The sequence below is a fragment of the Lepidochelys olivacea genome, assembly GCF_965140295.1.
Source record: "Lepidochelys olivacea isolate rLepOli2 genome assembly, chromosome: 14".
Taxonomy (NCBI): Eukaryota; Metazoa; Chordata; order Testudines; family Cheloniidae; genus Lepidochelys; species Lepidochelys olivacea.
Genome location: NC_140424.1, coordinates 41,726,985 through 41,746,519, shown reverse-complemented (window position 1 = coordinate 41,746,519; position 19,535 = coordinate 41,726,985). Strand labels below are relative to the sequence as shown.

The window sequence follows — 19,535 nt, the reverse complement described above, 5'->3', positions numbered from 1 at the left end:
CTGCACTGCGAACTCGAGAGGCATTAACACTGCTGGTAAGACCTAGCCAGAGACCATCAGCCCTCCAGACTTCTAACCTATCCATGGCAATTCTTGTCACAGGTAGGTAGGCAGGTGTCCAAGCCTCTTTCTCAGTGCAACTCCAGGCCAAACGTAACAAGCAATGTTTCAGTAGAGCCCCTTCCCTGTGTGTGAACATCTACGGAGGAACATCTGGAGATCTCTGAAGGGGAGGGTCCCACCCAGGATAGTCCCATCCTTACCACCAATTCCTCCATGGGGAGGTAGGGCTGAATTCCTCCTTGCCTTGGATTTTCAGAGCAGTGGGTGGGACCCGCTGTTCCTCAGTGGTAAAGACAAGTTGGGCTTGTCTCGCAGTGGAGAGGTAGAGAAGGGAAGGATGTAAATGACCTTCAAAGAGCGGGTGAAGCAAGTCCTGGCTCAGTGAGTGGCATCTCTTCAGTTCTTACCTGGGGGCTGACGAAACATTCCTCAACTTGGGGGTGGGGGACGGGAAACAGAGCGAAAGTGAAGTGAAGCAGCCAATGTGGCAGAATAAGGAGTGGAAATAGCCCCCAGCAGGGCTGCTTCCCAGCCCCCTGCTGTAACCCACTAGGCCCCACTCCCCTCCCAGAGCTGGGGTTAGAACCCAGGAGTCCTGACCCACAGTCTCCCCTGCTCTAACCACTAGACTCCCCTCCCCTCCCAGAGCTGGAATCCAGGAGTCCTGACTCCCAGAGCCTTCTGGCTCTAACCCACTAGACACCACTCCCAGAGGTGTGGCTAGAACCCAGGAGTCCTGGTTCCCAGTCCCCCCTAGAATCATCCCCTTATGAGGAGACAGGTTTCATCCCAGTCTCCAGGGGGGGAAATGTTTGCATCAGCCCCTTGTTATAATACGGGCAGCATGACAAGCTTCTAGCAAATCCGACAGTCATTCTTTACTGACTGTTCCCTGAAATGGGGCAACTGAGAGGAGGCCAGGCAATGCATGGCCAACGGGAACACCCTATTGAGAGAGAGGAGTGTTGTGTTGAGTAGTGCCTGGGAACCTCTCTCCTGGCTCGGGACTCTGCTCCCTGATCCAGGAATGGATTCCCCTTCCCGCCCTCGGCCCCTCCCGCATGGAATCCTTGCAGGGCTTACAACAAATTGTATTGATGCCATTTATCTCGTAAATTAGGCCACCGTTCCCAGATGTAACCCCTGCCCCCTCCCTGTATCCCCGATGTTAGGACTATTTGTTTTACAGTAGTACATGGAGGCTCTGAGATCAGGGCCCTGTTGTGCCAGGCGCTGCCCAGACACACAGGGAGAGACAGTCCCTGCCCCCAAACCAGGCAAGCCAGCCAAAGAAAGCTTGGTTGTTGTCCCATGTTTGCTGATGGGGGACCTGATGTACAGAAAGATGGGGTGATTTGCACAAGGAACCAGAAGTTGAATCCAGCTCTCCTGAGCCCCTGTCTAGGGCCTGGCCCCCTCATTTCTTCCCCCTTCTCCTGCTGGTTCCAGGGCCAATGCCCCAGGGGCACGGGAATGCCATGGGACTTGGCAAGTCTGGCCTTGTGCTCCCCGCTCCTATGGCTCCGCAGGGCAGGAGCCGCCCAGGGCCATGGGCAACAGGCACAAGGAGGGGTGGGAGCAGGGCCCTGGGAGATCTTTAACCCTCATACTTCAGGGGCACAGCCTGAGCTGGGAGCTGGGGTTTCACACCGAGAATAGAGGGGAGAATCTTGTACCCTCGGAGCATTAGAAGCAGAGGCCAGCCCTGGGGGAAGGATCGATCCTGCCTGTGACACAAGAGGTAGTCGCTGTGGGTGGAAGGAAACAGAGGTGTCATTGCTGGAGGGGAGCAGGGGTGACACCGCAATGGGGGAGCCCCTAACCCCAATGCGGTGCATCCCCACCTAGCCTCTGGCACCATCAGCCCCCTGGTGACAGGTGTCTCCAGATCTGTTTCCTGCCCCAGTGGCTATACTCTCCCATGTCCTTTCAAGAACCAGAGAATCCGCTATATACAGGCCATGCAAAGTCAGTCCGTATACGGTATAGTAGCCCCCAAGTCATGCAAAGTCAGTCCATATAAAGTAGGGCTGTGAATTAATACCAGTTAACTCAAGCAATTAATTTGTTTTGCGTTAGCGTGATTAAAAAATGAATTACAATTAATCAGTTTTAATCACACTGTTAAACAATAATACCAGTGGAAATGTATTATACATATTTTTGGGTGTTTTTTCTACATTTTCAAACATATTGATTTCAGTTGCAACACAGACTGCAAAGTGCACAGTGCTCACTTTATATGATTACAAATAGTTGCACTGTAGAAAAGATAAACAACAGAAATAGTATGTTTCGATTCACCTCGTGCAACCACTGTAGTGCGAGCTCTTTACCGTGAAAGTGCGACTTACAAATGTAGAATTACTTTTCACATAATTGCACTCAAAAACAAAACCATGTAAAACTTTAGAGCCTACAAGTCCACTCAGTCCTACTTCTTATTCAGCCAATCACTAAGACAAACAAGTGTGTTTATATTTACGGGCGATCATGCTGCCCGCTTCTTGTTTACAATGTCACCTGAAAGTGAGAGCAGGTGTTCGCATGGAACTTTTGTAGCTGGCATTGCAAGCTCTTTACATGCCAGATGCACTAAACATTCGTATGGCCCTTCCTGCTTCGACTTGTAGATTGCTTATCTTATTTTCCAGTGAAAATATTTGTAATAAAATATAATCATGTAAAGTGAGCACTGCACTTTGTAGTCTGCATTGTAATTGAAATCAATATATTTGAAAAGGTCGGAAAAACATCCAAAAAATATTTAGAACACATTTCCCTTGGTACTCTATGATTGTTTAACAGGGCGATTAAACCTGCGATGAATTTTTTAAATCTCACGATTAAATGTGATTATTTTTTTCATCGCTTGACAGCCCTAATATAAAGCATATATAAAGCCCTAATATAAAGCCCTCTGCCACTGAGTCAGTCCATATGGAACCTCCAGCTTCCCAGTCCTTAGGTTCTGCTGCCACCTTGTGGCCATTCCCTGTCATTCTAGGACCCCAAGTCCCCATTTGTCTTTTCTCTTCCACTCTTCCCCCCCACCCATCACAACAGTTTGAAACATAGGCAGCAGGTGAACACCCCCGCCCCCCCTTCAGGGAGGCTTGCCCACCAGCCCCAGCCCTTCCACCTTCCCTGGGCGAGGAGCTGGGGTGCCCGAGATTAGCCCCTGGCCCGTTTCCCTGCCCCACGGGGCGTGCTGCCCAGGGCAGGTGGAGGGTCCGGGGCTCCCCACAGGCTTCCTGGGCTGCTCTTACTACAGCCCAGCTCTCTGGTTTGGTTTATATGCGGGACCTGGAGGGGGGAAGAGGAGGAGCAGGACCTTGTGGTGAGCGGGGGGTGGGGTGGGGGGGCTAAGGCCCACCTCAGCCCAGCCCACGGGGAACTGGCTGGCACCATACCTGAGCCTTGAGCAGGTGCAGAGCGGAGCTGCAGGGAATTGGGGACAAATGCTGTCCCGGAGTCATTCAACCCAGGACTGGGACTTGAACTCTGCATTTCAGGACTGTCCTTCGCCCAATTCGGGGCGGACGGTCGCGCTAATGGCAGGTTCCTTATCTTAGGGGTGAGGGAAGGGTAAGTGGAGTCTCCGTCTGAGCGGCCCAGGGGAGGCGTATGCCTGTGCGCTGCAGGACGACTTTTCAATGGTCACGCACAGGTTGGCAGAGGAGCAGAGTGGGGTTGCCACCTCGGGCTACAAAAACCTAGGACACGCCGGCCCCCAGCCCCAGCCCCTCCCCTCCCCACAGCCACCAGCACTCAAGCTCCAGGCCCCTCCTACTATTGCTCCGAGCCCCAGGCCACCTTGGGCCACCTGCCCCCTCATAAAGGTGGGGGGCCCAGGGGCAGTCCGGCCCCGTACTGCCCCGGCCTTCTGGCTACTGCTCTCACCCACATGGGCAGCCTTAGATTTTTATGGGTAAACATTGAATCACCACATGCACAGCCCGAGGGAGAAATATTTCCTTGCTAATCATAGAAATTTATGGATCGGCAAAGTAAGAAAAATTCTGCGTGAGAACCTCTGAATTTGCTTTAAGGCCACTGACTATGTCGGCTTTGCCGTGGGCGGTTGCAGATTATCCAATGGGGCCTGTGCCCAGGGGCCCCGGCCAATTGAGGCGGGGAGGCAGAAAAATGGACACCCCAGAAGAAATCTGCGGCAGAAGCTGTGGGGCGGATGGGGGAAGCACCCTGATCTGGGGCCCCGGCAGAAGCATCGGGAGGCCAGGGTGGGCAAAGCCGCAGTGCCCCAACCCTGGGCCTTGGCAGACGCGCGGGGTGGTGAGGGAAGCCCCAGTGCCCAGACCCCAGCTGCGGCCCCGGGACTGGAGGAGCTCTGGCTCCGTGCTGCGGACTCAGGGCTGGGGGAGCTCTCACTCCCCGCTGTGGCCCCCGGGCCCTGGTCGGGGGGACAGCGCTTCTCTGGTCTTGGGGCCTCAGTGTGGTGGGGGGCAGAAAGGAGCCAATAGGTTGCGGGACTGCGGGGGGGGGGGGAACGGGGGCAGGGCCACAGGCAGAAGGGGTGGGGAGGGGCCCCCACTTGGTCTGGCCCAGGGCCCCTGGAGGGGAGGGATAGCTCAGTGGTTTGAGCATTGGCCTGCTAAACCCAGGGTTGTGAGTTCAATCCTTGAGGGGGCCATTTAGGGATCTGGGGCAAAAACTGGGGATTGACCCTTCCAACCCTGAGAGTCTATGACACCTTAATCCGCCTCTGCCCACAGCAGGAAATACCCCTGGAGACCGCAGGTGAGCACGGCTTGTTATTAATGATGATATTGGGCGGAGGGGTGGGGAAGGGGTGCTAAGAAAACAGGCCTTTCTTTATTTTTGAAATACAATGTTTGCAGCCCTGCCTCTGGTTTGTTCTTTCCCAGCTGCCACCAGAGGGCCCTGGCTGTGGGGATGGGAGGGCACCGCTTTCTGTCTCTCTCCCTTTCATACTATTGAGCTTCCTGGGTCAGACCCATGCGCCGGGTGGCTGCCTCCTCCATTGTGATCTGCACCCAGCAGCTGCTGCTGCGTGGGGAGAGCCCTTCAGCCAGGCCCACGCCCCCCCCCCCGTGCCCAGCCCAGCTGGGGACTTTCGCCTGTGCCTGGAACCAGCCCCTGAGCCGGAGCCTGCAGGTGATGGGGAGACCTGGGGAACAGGGCCGGGGCCAGGCAGGAAAGTGACTCTGCCCCGGGGCTGGAACTAGGGGGACTCCCGCCCCCCCTGGCTTGTCAGGGTTCCCATCATATCCAGGGTTTACAGTTGGGTTTCCAGCCCCCCCACGGTACAGATTGTTCCTGCACCCCTGGGACCCGCTGCCCTTGGGGACCATGTCCCCCTTGGATGCTGCGCTTTTCTAGCATTGGGCTCAGAGACTCTATTCCTGGGGGGGGGACCTTAGTCCCGGTGGGAGGGGCCGGATTGCCGCTGGGCTAAAGTGACCCCCTGTTTTCCCAGCCTGGCAGAGCCAGGGGTAGCCAATTCTCTAGATATTTTTGGTCAAGGTCCAGATTTCTTGGTCAGGGCATCATTAAGGTCCAGAGCCCCATTTAAGGTCTCCTGGGGACCCTGGGCCGGAACACTGGTGGGGGGAGGGGACCCTGGGCCAGAGCATTGCAGGGCGGTGCCAGCACTGTGGCCCCGCCCCCTTCCACCTGCAGCCCCGCCCTCAACCCCACCCTGTTCCGCCCCCTTCCCCATGGTCCCTCCCCCTACTCGCTCTCCCCCCCACACCCCGCTGTGGCCCTGAGACCGGAGAAGTTCTTCCAGCCCTGGAGCTGTAGCGGGGGGAGGTTTTCGGGGGGGGCCCCCAAATTGGCTGGGGCCACCGGGCACGGGTCCCGTTGGCCCGTGCGGTAATCCGCCCCTGGCAGTCACAATAAGAAGTGGATAAAAAGATTTCACGGGCTGTTCAGAAGCGCCGGGCGGTCCCGATTTGGCCCACAGTCCACCGATTGGCTACCCCTGGTCTAAAGCAGTGGTTTTCAAACTTTTTTTCTGGCGACCCAGTTGAAGAAAATTGTTGGTGCCCATGATCCAACGCAGCTGGGGATGAGGGGTTTGGGGTGTGAGAGGGGCTCAGGGCTGCGACAGAGGGTTGGGGTGCGGGAGGGGGTTAAGGCTCTGGGCTGGAGGTGCAGGTTCCGTGGTGGGGCTGGGGATGAGGGGTTTGGGGTGCAGGAGGGGACTCTTGGTTTGGGGGCGGCTCAGGGCTGGGGAAGGGGGTTGGGGTGTGGGAGGGGGTCAGGGGTCTGGGCTGGGGGTGCAGGCTCTGGGGTAGGGCTGGGGATGAGGGGTTTGGGGTATAGGAAGGGACTCTGGGTTTGGGGGTGGCTCAGGTCTGGGGCAGGGAGTTGGGGTGCAGGCTTGCCTCGGGTGGCTCCCGGTCAGCGGTGCAGCAGGGGTGCTAAGGCAGGCTTCCTGCCTGTCTTGGCACCAGAGGCCGCGTCCTGCCCCAGAAGCAGCCAGCAGCAGCCCTGCCTCCTAGGTGGAGGTGCACAAGCACCGCCCCCCCAGCTCCCATTGGCTGGGAACTGGCCAGTGGGAGTGCAGAGCCCCGTGCTTGGGACAGGGGGCAGCACGCGGAGCCCCGTGGCCCCTCCGCCTAGGAGCTGGACTGCTGCTGGCCACTTCCGAGGCACAGCGTGGTGTCAGAACAGGCAGGAAGCCTGCCTTAGCACCCCCGCCTTAGCTGGGCAGCGCCGCTGACGGGACTTTTAATGGCCTGGTTGGTGGTACTGACCAGAGCTGCTGCTACCCAGTGCCTTACATGTCGTGACCCACTACTGCTCTAAAGCATCTGTCTGCGGGGAAACAGCCTTGAGGGGACGGGGAGGGGGGAACTGGGGTGTGAAATGGACTCAAGCCACTTCTGAAATAAACCCCGTTTCTCTCCGGATTGTCATCCCCCTGGGGGACAGGGAAGGGAAATGGCTGTGGTGGAGCCGGCTCAGGTAGGGGATTTTCAGGGAGCTGCGGTGGAATGCGAAGGGAGCACCCCGCAGTGAGGCCCAGGGGAAAGGCTCCGTCCCCTCACCCCCAGCTGCTGGGAATGGGGCGGGGGTTGGGGGTTCCTGTCCCTGGACTCTGCTGAGGGGCTCCACTTCCTGTGGCAGCCTCTGGCTGGTAGGCGTGTGATAACCGGGAAGGCCCCTACCCTCCTCCACCGGCTGGGGGGGACAAGGAGCTCTCCCCATCTCCCCACCCTGAAGCCTCCTGGCTGCTCTGAGCAGGGTGGGGGTGGGATTCTGCTCCCCTGTGACACCCTCCCCCACAAGTTTCTGTTTTATCGGCCCTCCTCCCCCATGACTAGCGGGATTGTGGCTGGGGCAGCAGGTGCTGAGTGGGGGTCTCTTGGTGTTTCAGATGCCGGTGACCTTCGAGGAGGTGGCTGTGTATTTCACCCAGGGGCAGGGGGCTCTGCTGGACCCCGCTCAGAGAGCCCTCCACAGGGACGTCATGCAGGAGAACTACGAGACGGGGACCTCGCCGGGTAAGGGATTCCCGTCCCCTCGGTTATTAGAAGCTGCGGCGGGTGTTGTGCCCAGTTCACCTTCTTCTCAGGTTCTTCCCTGGTCCATTAAATTTCAGGGGAATGGATCCCATAATCCCAGATTGAAGGAGAGAGATTTTCATCCTCACAGCCCCATCAGCCATCTGCTTTTCCCCAGGGGTTCAGTGACCATGTTCCCGTCCGTTCAGATCCCATGGACCCCCAGCGCATCACAGGGTCGTGTTAAAATCAGTGTTCTTTGTGACAAAGGCTCTACCCGTGGCACACCCTGATCTCATCTGATTTCACTCCCCTCGCTGACTTGACTTTCTCACTGTCGCCACAGCAGATGGAGCTGTTCAGAGACTCGACCTCAGAACCCTTCAGCTCTTTGGTGCCAAAAGTCGGCAGTGGGTGCTGGCTCTGCAGAAGCTTCAAGCCATGTGTCTCTGGCTACTCAGGGTCCAGGCCAAGGTGAAACTTGGCAACAGGGGCCAGGAATCCTTAATTTCCTAGATGCATATCTTATAAGGTCAGACGGGACCTCTGTGATCAACTTGTCTGATATCCAGCTACACACAGGCCATAGCAGGGGTGAGAGATTCTGCCTAAAACTGGGGGGGGGGCCACAAGGCCCTGCCCCCTTCGTGGCCCCACCCCTCCCCTTCCTCTTTCCCCCGAAGCCACGCCCCCCTGGCCAAGTTGGAATCTAGCCCCGCCCCGTGTCCCTGCCTCCCTGGACTGCCTGCCCAGTGGAGGGTCCGTGACACCGAGCAGCTGCTCGCATGGCTCTTACCCTGACTCGGCTCCAGCTTCTGGCTGGGGGCTGGGGCCTCGGGGGCCAAAGAGCCACAGCCGGGCCATGGTAGGAGCCGCCTGGGCAGCTGTGAAGAGCCGCGGACCCACCATCTGCCCTGGCACTGGTCCTGGGGGCGGGGGCAGGGACACGGGCTGAGGGTTGCTCTCAGGGCCCCCCTGCCGTGGGCAGGTGGAGGATCTGCACCTCCGCACAGCTGCCCGGGCTCCCCGGGCCGCTCTTACCTGGGCCGGGCTCCAGCTTCTGTCCTGGCTGGGGGGCGGGACCTCAGGTGGAAGAAGAGGGGCAGGGGCTGGGCCCTTGGCAAAGAGTGGATGGGCCATGGCCCCTTCCCCCCACCCCCACCCCGTTCTGATGCCCCTGGGCCATAGGACTTTCCCGAATCAATTACTGTTTGAATTACAATAGAGCTTTCAGAACAACAAGCTGGCTTGATTTTAAAATGTCCAGTTATGGAGAACCCGAACCACCCTTGGTAAATTGTTGCAGTGGTTAATTCCCTTCACCGTTAAAATATTGTGCCGGTTTTCTAGTCGGCATTTATTTCGCTTCAACTTCCAGCCGTTAGATTTTTTTTAATATCTTTGTCAGTCACATTAAAGAGCACTCGCCTACCGCATTTCTATTCCCCACATACGCACTTCTAGACCATGATCAAGTCGCCCCTTTAAGCTTCTCTGTGTGAAGCTAAATGGCTTCCCTGATTGTTCCACCATAAGGCATGTTTTCAAATCCTTTGATCGTTGTATGGCTCTTCTCTGAACACACTCCATATTATCCGTATTCTTCTTGGACACCAGAACTGGACACAATATTCTAGCCAAGGTCGCATTGCAGTAAATTCAGAGATAAAATAATAACCTCTGTTCCTACTCCAGATTCCCCTGTTTATGCTTCCAAGCATTGCATTAGCCACTGCATTGCTCTGACAGGTTTCAGAGTAACAGCCGTGTTAGTCTGTATTCGCAAAAAGAAAAGGAGTATTTGTGACACCTTAGAGACTAACCAATTTATTTGAGCATGAGCTTTCGTGAGATGCATCTGATGAAGTGAGCTGTAGCTCACGAAAGCTCATGCTCAAATAAATTGGTTAGTCTCTAAGGTGCCACAAGTACTCCTTTTCTTTCTGCATTGCTCTGGGAACTCATGTTTAGCTGATTATCCACCATGACACCCAAATCTATGTCAGAATTATTGCCTCCTTGTATCGAGTCCCCCAGCCTGGAAGTATGGCCAATGTTCTTTGTTCCTAGATGTATACATTTACATTTAGCTGTGTTGAAACACGTATTGTTTGCTTGGCGCCCAGTTCACGAAGTGGTCCCGATCGCTCTGTATCGGTGATCTGTTCTCTTCACTGTTTACCACTCCCCCAGTTTTTGTGTCATCGGCAAACTTTATTAGTGATGATTTTATGTTTTCTTCCAGGTCGTTAATTAAAATGTTAAATAGCGGAGGGCTGAGAACTGACTGGAAACACACTCACTTGATGGCGATTCCCTGTTTAAAATTACATTTTGAGACCTATCAGTTAGCCAGCTTTTAATTCATTCATGTGTGCCATGTTAACTTTTTATTGTTCTAGTTTGTTAATCAAAATGTCATATGGTAGCAAGTCATACACCTTACAGAAGTCTAAGTATAATTACATCAACAGTAGTATCTTTTCAACCTTCCAGGATTGTCCTGGAGTCTCCAGGAATTAAAGATTATATTAAAGAAACCTCCAGGAATACGTCCAACCAAAATTGGCAACCCTATTTTCAACCAAACATGTAATCTCGTCAAAGAAAGATATCAAGTTTGTTGGACAGGATCTATTTTCCATAAATGCATGTTAATTGGCATTAATTATGTTACCCTCCTTTGATTCTTTATTAATCAAGTACTGTATCAGCCACTCCATTATGTTGCCCAGGATTGATGTCAAACTGACAGGCCTATGATTACCTGAGTCATCCCATTTACCCTTTTTAAATGTTGGCACAACATTAGTTTTCTTCCAGTCTTCTGGAAATTCCTTGATTTTCCAAGACTTATTGAAAATCAGCCTTAACAATCCAGTGAGCTCCTCAGCCAGTTCTTTTAAAACTCTTGGATGCAAATTATCTGGTCCTGCTGATTTAAAAATGTGTAACTTTAGTAGCTGATGTTTAACATCCTCCTGAGATAGTCATGGAATGGAAAGAGTATCATTATATAAAAGGACTACATCATCTGTATTCCCCCCAAGTATGGAACAGAAATGTTTATTGAACACTTCTGCCTCATATGCATTATTATAGAAAATTCTACCATTTCCCTCTTGCAGTACCATTGTTAGGATTCTTTTTGTTCCTAATGGACTTTAAAAACTTCTTATTGTTCTTCGTAGAACCATAGATTTCTTCTTGGGTCCCTTTGCTTTCCTTACCAATTTTCTACCATGCCTAGCGTCTGATTTATATTAAATACTATAAACTTCTCCTTTTGTCATTTTTTATATATCTGTATATTTAAATTTTTATAGCTGCATTCACATCCTCTCTAAACCAGATCATTTTTTTAACCAATACATCCTTCTTCTTGGATTGTGGGGTCATAGCTTTTTGAGCATCAAGTTGTTAAACAATTCCCAATTGTCATTCACATTTTTCTGCTTCAGTTCTTTCTCCCAGCTGATTTGGCTCATAATTGTCTTCAGCTGTGTGAAACTGGACCAAGTATATAAATGTGATTAGGTCGTGATCCCTGGTACCTAAGGTACCACTGATTTTTAGTTCTGTGGTTAGGTTCTGTTTGAGCCAGGTAATTGCCATCTATAATGCTTAGAGATTCCAAAGATGTTTTAGCACTGGCGGCATGAGACCTCCAGCGTTTGTCACTCAAACTGAAGTCCCCTATGATCACACAGCTTTTTTTCCCTATGCTTTATAGATAGGTTCTTAAGGACTCAGTCATCCTGTTCCTTAGTGAAATTTGATGGTCTGTAGCAGATACCAAGTAATACCCCATCTTGTGCTTTATCTGTTAGGACATTGATCCATAACCATTCAAGATCATTTTCTTCCAAGTCATCAATGATGCCACTGGCTCCCCACTTTTGCCCACTCCGTCCTTCCTAGATAGGTTACAATGATTTATTTTAACCTTCCAGTCATGGAAATCATCCCACCAGGGATCTGTAGTGTCAGTGAGATCAGATTTACACTCAGAAATATGTCCTTCCAATTCCTCTTGTTTCTTACCCAGGTTCCTAGCATTGACGTATGGGCAATTCAAGAATTTCTTCGCTTCGTGTCCTTTGCGTCCTTGATTAATTTTGTTTCCACCATTTTGATTTTGTGCTGAGTGCTCTGGTTGTTCCTCTTTTTACGCTACCCTTTTGTTAGTTTAACGCCCTCCTAATTACCATAGCCAACCAGTCCCTGAGAAGGTTTGTCCTTCTTATACTGAGGTAGAGGCCTTCCAAACTATACAGCCCTCTCTTCACATAAAAGGTGGACCAGTGTCCCAAAACCCCCAAACTCTCCACCTTATGCCATTTATCTAGCCAGTGATTCACTTCCAGAATTTATTGCCTTCTGTCTTCCTTTTCCCATGGGCCAGGAAGGATGTCAGAGAAGATTGCTAAACTAAAACAAAAAACAAAAAACTAAAGCAAACAAATCAAAATTCCCTCAAAGAAGAGCTGTTTCTCTTCTTGGTTCAATCTTCTTGATGTTTTACGTTTCCTTCCCATTTGTGGAGATTGGTTTTATCGCTGGCTGCTTCCCACTCATAATGGATCATGGACCACCAGGTGCCTATGGGGAGGCTAGGAGACTTTCCTTAATCCTGTCACCCTTATCCCAAGGGTTTAGGTGTGCCTCCCACCGCCTTTTCATTGCTTTTTGTAAGTCTTTCTTCTGATCGGTTTTGGTTCAAGCAGCGGCTGAGGAGGGGGGATGTCCTTCGTGAGTCAGACAGCTGGATACTGAGCCCTGATTCCCCAAGAACACATTGCTGGCAGGTAACATATGAGGCAGAATAACCCAGTTGTAATGGCTCATGTCGCACCAGGGACCCACTTCAGAGAAGTTGAAACGACAGATGGGTTAGAAATTTTACCTGTCTCAATTTCCCCAGCAGTTATCCTGCTGTGTTTCCTCTCTTAGCAGTTCCCCTTTTGCCGGGCCCCGGGAACGACTCGTGTCTGGATTCTCTCTCTGTCCCAGCAGCTGGTAAGATGGGCAGTGAGAACGGGGAGGAGAATCAACGGCAGGAAGGCCTTGGACAAGCGGAACTGCGCAGAGTGTTATCAGTGACATCAGAAAGGAGCTTTCCCCAGAGTCACACACAGGACTCTGGAAATCAATGCGGGTCAGAGAGGCAGCTGGGAAACCAGCCAGGGGAGAACGTGGCTCAAGCCATTCACCGTGTGGGAGGATGCAACGATCTCAAAGAAACCACAGTCCAGCAGAGAATCCACGCCAGAGAGAGAGATAATACGTGTGTGGAGTGCGGGAAAACCTTTCATTGGCGCTCCTATCTTATTAGACATCAGAGAACCCATACAGGGGAGAAATCCTATAAATGCCTCGATTGTGGGAAAAGCTTCAGTCAGAGCTCACTTCTCATTAGACATCAGCGAACCCACACGGGAGAAAGACCCTATAAGTGCCTCGAATGTGGGAAAAGTTTCAGTGACAACTCGCACCTCATCGCCCATCACAGAATCCACACGGGCGAAAGGCCCTACAAATGCCTTGAGTGCGGGAAAAGTTTCATACAGAGCTCCGTTCTTGTTGCCCATCAGAGAATCCACACGGGGGAAAGACCCTATAAATGTCCCGACTGTGGGGAAAGCTTCAGTCGGACCTCAGAGCTGATTGTGCATCACAGAATCCACACGGGCGAGGAACCCTACAAATGCCTGGACTGTGGAAAGACTTTCAATCGGAACTCCAACTTTGTGGTACATCAGAGACTGCACACGGGGGAGAGGCCCTGTAAATGCCTGCACTGTGGGAAAAGCTTCAGGCAGAGCTCCAACCTGATTGCACATCAGAGAATCCACACGGGAGAGAAACCCTACAACTGCCTAGAATGTGGGAAAAGCTTCATTCAGAGCTCACAGCTCATTACCCATCAGAGACTGCACAGGGGGGAGAAACCCTACAAATGCTCGGACTGTGGGAAAGGTTTCAACCTGAGCTCCAGCCTCATTAGACATCAGGGAATCCACACGGGAGAGAAACCCTATTACTGCCTTCACTGCGGGAAAAGCTTCAGCCAGAGCTCCCAACTCATTGTGCACCAGAGAATCCACGCAGGAGCCAAACCCTGAGTGGGGCAGAAGCGTCAGCCTGGGTCAGTTTGCGCCAGGCATCAGCAAATGCACCCAGCGAAGAGACCTCTTAAAGGTCGTTACTGTGGGAAAAGCTCCAAGCAGAGCTAACTCCATGTTGGACATCAGACACTCCACCCAGGAGAGAAATTTGGGGATCACGGGAGAAGGGCTGCGGTTAGAGAGGTGCTGCCCCATATCGTTACCCCTCTGAGAAGCACTGATTTCCATAGCGTCCCACTGTAGGATGCTTAAAAAAGCCGAAAGCCCTAGGAATCTCCCCTCAAAGCCAGTCCCATTGGCCTCTGACACTTCCGCTCGACTCGGGATTAGGTATAGCTAGCACATTTCTCCTGACGCGGACCGAACCGCCAACGCATTTCCTCATCTAGACCGACCCGGAGCTTCTCATTCACAGTGGTCCCCACCGTTAGCAGAGTGATTGTCAGAGTTGCTGAGTTCTTCCTTTGGGGACCAGCGCTGGGTTTACAATGCCACCAACCTGCTTGCTCTTCTCCACCTCCTCCCCCTGTGTGAATGGTGGGTGGGGCCTCAGAGCACAGAGGCCAAGTGGGGGCGGGGCCTGAGGGCAGAGGGACCGAGCGGGAATGGGGCCTTGGGGCAGAGCTTTGGCAGGGCTTGTGGGGGAAGAGGCCAGGTGGGCCGGGGCCTCGGGGACGGAAGAGGTCAGGTGGGGGCGGGACCTCAGGGCAGAGCGGGGGCAGGGCCACGGTCTGGGCGCCGGGGCCCAAAAGAGATGAATCTGACCCTATGGGCGACAGATTGTCTCATTCCCAGTTCTTCTCACCGTGCTGTAGGTTGTGCCGAAGAAGCTGCCGGCTCTGGTTGTTTATAGAACGGAAGAGGCGATTCTCAAAGAGTTGGAGCAGGGGAGAGAAAAACGTGGTGGTGAAGCCTCCATGTGACTTGGGGTCAAGGGGGTGAGCTACAGCAATTCCCCTCCTACACCCGTCACCCTGGTGGTCTCCCCTCATGACAGCAGCATCTGTCCAAGCCATGGAGAGTTTATCTCCCCCGTTCTACCCTTCTGCCTCTCAACGTGTCACATGACTCAGTGATCTCCGCTCCCACGCTTAGGAATTGCTCTTTGAGACTCTGTGATCCTATGTCAAACTCATCAGCGTTGGAGCTGAACTTGTCACGATACCAGTGTATCCCAAATCCAGAGTGATCCTTCTGAGTTTAAACCCCACTTCATTGATAAAGCAGCTTCCGGGCATTTTCTTGTCAAGCTCAGCTTGTTTGCAGATAGGAAGGTTGGGTTTTTATAAGGTTTTGAATAATGCAAAGTAATGCACATTGGAAAACATAATCCCAACTATACACATAAAATGATGGGGTCTAAGCTGTTACCACTCAAGAAAGAGATCTTGGAGTCATTGTGGAGAGTTCTCTGAAAACATCCACTCAAAGTGCAGCAGCAGCCCAAAAAGCGAACAGAATGTTGGGAATCATTAGGAAAGGGATAGATAATAAGACAGAAAATATCATGTTGCCTCTATATAAATCCATGGTACATCAACATCTTGAACACTGTCTGCAGATATGGTCACCTCATCTCAAAAAAGAGATACTGGAATTGGAAAAGGTTCAGAAAAGGGCAACAAAAATTATTAGAGGTATGGAATGGCTTCCGTATGAGGAGAGGTTAATAAGACTGGGACGTTTCAGCTTGGAAAAGAGACGACTAAGGGGGGATATGTTTGAGATCTATAAAATCATGACTGGGATGGAGAAAGTAAATAAGGAAGTGTTATTTACTCCTTCTCATACCACAAGAACTAGGGATCACCCAATGAAATTAATAGGCAGCAGGTTTAAAACAAACAAAAGGAAATATTTCTTCACACAGCGCACAGTCAACCTGTGGAACTCCTTGCCAGAGGATGTTGTGAAGGCCAAGACTATAACAGGGTTCAAGAAAGAACTAGATAAGTTCACAGAGGATAGGTCCATCAATGGCTATTAGCCAGGATGGACAGGGATGGTGTCCCTAGCCTCCGTTTGCCAGAAGCTGGGAATGGGTGAGAGGGGATGGATCACTAGATGATTCCCTGTTCTGTTCATTCCCTCTGGGGCACCTGGCACTGGCCACTGTTGGAAGACAGGATCCTGGGCTAGATGGAACTTTGGTCTGATCCAGTATGGCCACTGTTATGTTCTTATTTTGTTTTTCATTATGAGGATGCAAAACTTTTGTAAATAATAGGTCTAAATAAGAAGGGGGCTCCGGGGGAAGTGGGTATAGGCAGTTTAGTGGAGAACACGGGTACATCCGTTTTCCTCTGCGTCAGATTGAACATGCTCATCATTGTGTGTGAACCAGAAATTGTTTTATAGCCCACCCTCAAAGTGTCAGGTTTTGTTTATATACTTGAAGGCCGTTTGGTCACACGCATCTTTCTTCGTTTAGCCTGAGGGGACGTAATGTCGATGCACTGGGGACTGCACGAGAAGCGATCGATTGCTCGACTAGCCCTTTCTTTTATTCTGTTTCCACATCCTTTTGTCGTGAATTTTTAGTGTGGTTTGAGGAATAGTCATTATAAATAACCATGGGCACGAATGCTGGTGGGGGCAGAGTAGGAGTCGCAGCCTGAGAGGCAGAGACCGAAACGGGGAAGGATGTTGCTGCCTGACCCGGGCAGTGATGTGAAATACTGTCTGGAACGGGAGAGTGTGGGAGCTGGAATATACAGAGCTAGGGAGCCCAAGAGCCAAGGCTATTCTACAAGCAATGTCCTATGAGTGTTGGATGAGGACAGCTCTGATTTCTATGTATCATGCCCCAAGGGAAGTGATGCAGAGGGTGGGCGGGAGGATCCCCAGATTCCTGGGAGGAAGAGGCAGAGAAGCCAACAGGCCTGAAGCCAGGCTGACCCTTATTACCAAAGCAGAGGGCAACGGAGCTGGTCACAGGTCACCCTCTCCCCATCTACCGCAGCACCCTACGTGGGAGCAACGGAGACTCTTGGCCACGCTGGCCCCACACACACCAGGCGTGTCCTGGGTAAATAAAAGCCTCAGCTGGGATTGGAGATGCTGCTACTTCGCCTTGTTCTCTAGCTCAGATTGAGTTGTGCTCGCTGGGTCTCTTGAAGCGCATGTGGCTATGACGGGATCCCAGGGTCTCTCACACATTCGCGCCCATGTTCTACCAAGTGCAAAATGTTGCTCTGTTTTGGTGCGTGCAGGGGCCAGGGGCAGCAATTTGCCGGGCTGGGGCTGAAATGCACCGTGCCGGGCTGGGCATCAGGCGGGTTGTCTTTTATTTCTTGCTTTGAAACAATAAAGTAGAATGCAGTTTCTCAGACTCTAGAGTCCTTTGTTTGAATAATGATTGAAAAAATGGACAGAAATGGACTGGAGGCTGGCAGGGGAGCCTTTTTGACCTGTTGTTTCCCCAAAAAGAAATTGGGATACAAAGAAAAGTACAATAAAAGTTTTGTTATCCGGCATGTTAGGGAAATGGGGGGAGCTGGTAAGTCAAAAATTCTGGTTAACTAAGAGGAAGGGAGTTTGGGTGCGGGGGGGGGGGCTCAGGGCTGGGAGTTGGGGTGCAGGAGGGAATGTGGAGCACAGACTCTGGGAGGAAGTTTTGGTGTGGGAGGAGGCTCAGGATAGGGGGTTGGGGCTCAGGAGAGGGTGCTGGGTGCGGGCTCTGGGAGGGAGTTTGGGTGCCGGAGGGGGCTCGGGGCAGGGGGTTGGGGCACAGGAAGGGTTATGGGGTGCCGGATCCGGGTGGTGCTCACCTCGGGCGGCTCCCTGCAAGCGGCAACATGTCTCTGCTGCTCTTAGGCAGAGGCGCGGCTAGGTGGCTCTGCGCACTGCCTCCATCTGCAGGCACCACCCCCGCAGTTCTCATTGGCCGCGGTTCCCGGCCAGTGGGAGCTGCGGAGCCAGCACTTGGGGCAGGGGCAGTGCACAGAGCCCCCATGGCTGTTCCTGCACCTAGAAGCAGCAGGGAAATGTCGCCGCTTCCAGGGAACCATACGGAGTCAGGTGGGGAGCCTGCCGGCCCCACGCCAACTGGACGATAAACTGGACTTTCAATGAAGATCAGAAATGTCGGTTTATAGAGCTCTCCGGTTGGTAGAGTGCCGGATAACGCCGCTTTTACTGTATTTTTGTAAACTGGAAAAAGTGTTCTACAGAGTTAACCCCCAAGGCTATTGTATGGAAAACCCGGCATGAAGGTATTTGTTCTTTTTTAGTCTCGTTCCAGTGTAGATTAGGCCTGAGAGTTTCCATGTGACACAAATATGGAATGCACACACAGTACTGACCATAGTGTAAAGCGTTGCAAACCATATTTGAAATATTCACGAATAAGGCTACGAGTTGGTCACGGTGATTTTAGGTGACTGTAACTTCAGCCCCGGGTGGCGGGACTTGGCCTCCAGCTGTCAGCCCCGCACTGCGGGGAGCAGACTTCTGTGATTTATCTGTGACCTTCCCGTGATTTTTACTAAAAATACCCGTGACAAAATCTTAGCCTTACTCATGAATACATTTGAAAGCAAATCTACCATTGTTCCTTATACCGACTTCCCCCCACCACACCCCGCCCCGTCACACATATTGCACAGGTTTTCAACACAACATTTGCATGTCTCTACTTTGGCACAAACGTGTCAGCACATTGCCCTCTGATCTTATTTAAGACACGTTTTCTCTGGCCTTTTCCTCCCAGGTAAAACCAAAGTGCCTTGTCCTCTGCTGTGTTTTTACTTTAGAATAGCTCCTGCACCTTAGTTACCCTGCGGTTAACAAAAAAACAAAACAAACAAACAAAAATCACCGTTCTTAGCAGGGTGGGAAAGACCCGGAGCTGGATTCACAAGGGAACTGGGGCGCCATGATGCTCAGGATCACAAAGTCTAGCTTTTAGGCACATAGAAAGTCTCGGGAACACCGCTGCGCCGGAGTTAAGTGCACAGGGGAGAGAGAGGTATCGCAGAATCGCATTCACAAAAGCCAGCATGCCTGGCGGGGAACCGCTTCAGCCAGCCCATGGAAGATGCCGACCAGAGGGGTGTGTGCTAAGATCCACCCTACCACAGAGCTCAGTGCCTAAGTCCCCACTGCAGATAGGCACCTAGCTCTACCTGGCGAGCCACGAACAGGAATCTTCTCCTGGAATCAGGGGAGGTAAGTGCCTGAACTGCTTCTTGTGGGAATGAGCTAGGCAGGCACCTAACTATACACAAAACAGCTGCAGGAGGAAGTGATGGTGCCCACCTTGTAACTTTTAGCCCAAGGAATAAACTTGCGTTATAAAAAAATTGAACATAAGAACAACCATACTGGCTCAGACCAAAGGTCCATCTAGCCCAGTATCCTGTCTTCCGACAGTGGGCAATGCCAGGTGCCCCAGAGCGAATGAACGGAACAGGGAATCATCAAGTGATCCATCCATTGTCACCCATTCCCAGCTTCTGGCAAACAGAAGCTAGGGACACCCTCCCTGACTATCCTGGCTCACAGCCATCGATGGACCTCTCCTCCATGAAATGAAACCAAACATGACAAACTAAATTATAATATTGCAATTAAACATTACACTAGATACACTGTAATTTGTGATGGCTGAAGTTGTGAGCAACTATTAAGAGTTTCATTGTTTAGTTGCTATTAAGAATATGTAACAAAGAGCGCGGCGACATCTGTCTGCACAGTGTTACCGAAGGTGAATGATGACGTGCTGAGAGTAATACAAATAATAATTTTAAATAAATAATGAAACTCCATTTGCAGTGGCTTACATGAAAGGGAGTCCAGGAGGGTGGCCAACCCTCCAGGATTGTCCTGGAGTCACCAGGAATTAAAG

General features: G+C 51.9%; 1 protein-coding gene across 1 annotated transcript; it reads left to right on the top strand.

Annotated features, from left to right (window-relative positions):
• Nucleotides 1-5,043: 5,043 nt before the first annotated feature.
• Nucleotides 5,044-17,018, top strand: LOC311531015 (uncharacterized protein; the record flags this gene model as incomplete). The annotated part of the gene is made up of 3 exons (XM_084648075.1): nt 5,044-5,202; nt 7,433-7,559; nt 12,513-17,018. 3 exons carry the CDS (start codon nt 5,044-5,046, stop codon nt 13,682-13,684), a joined length of 1,458 nt encoding a protein of 485 aa, XP_084504201.1. The 3' UTR covers nt 13,685-17,018.
• Nucleotides 17,019-19,535: the final 2,517 nt, after the last annotated feature.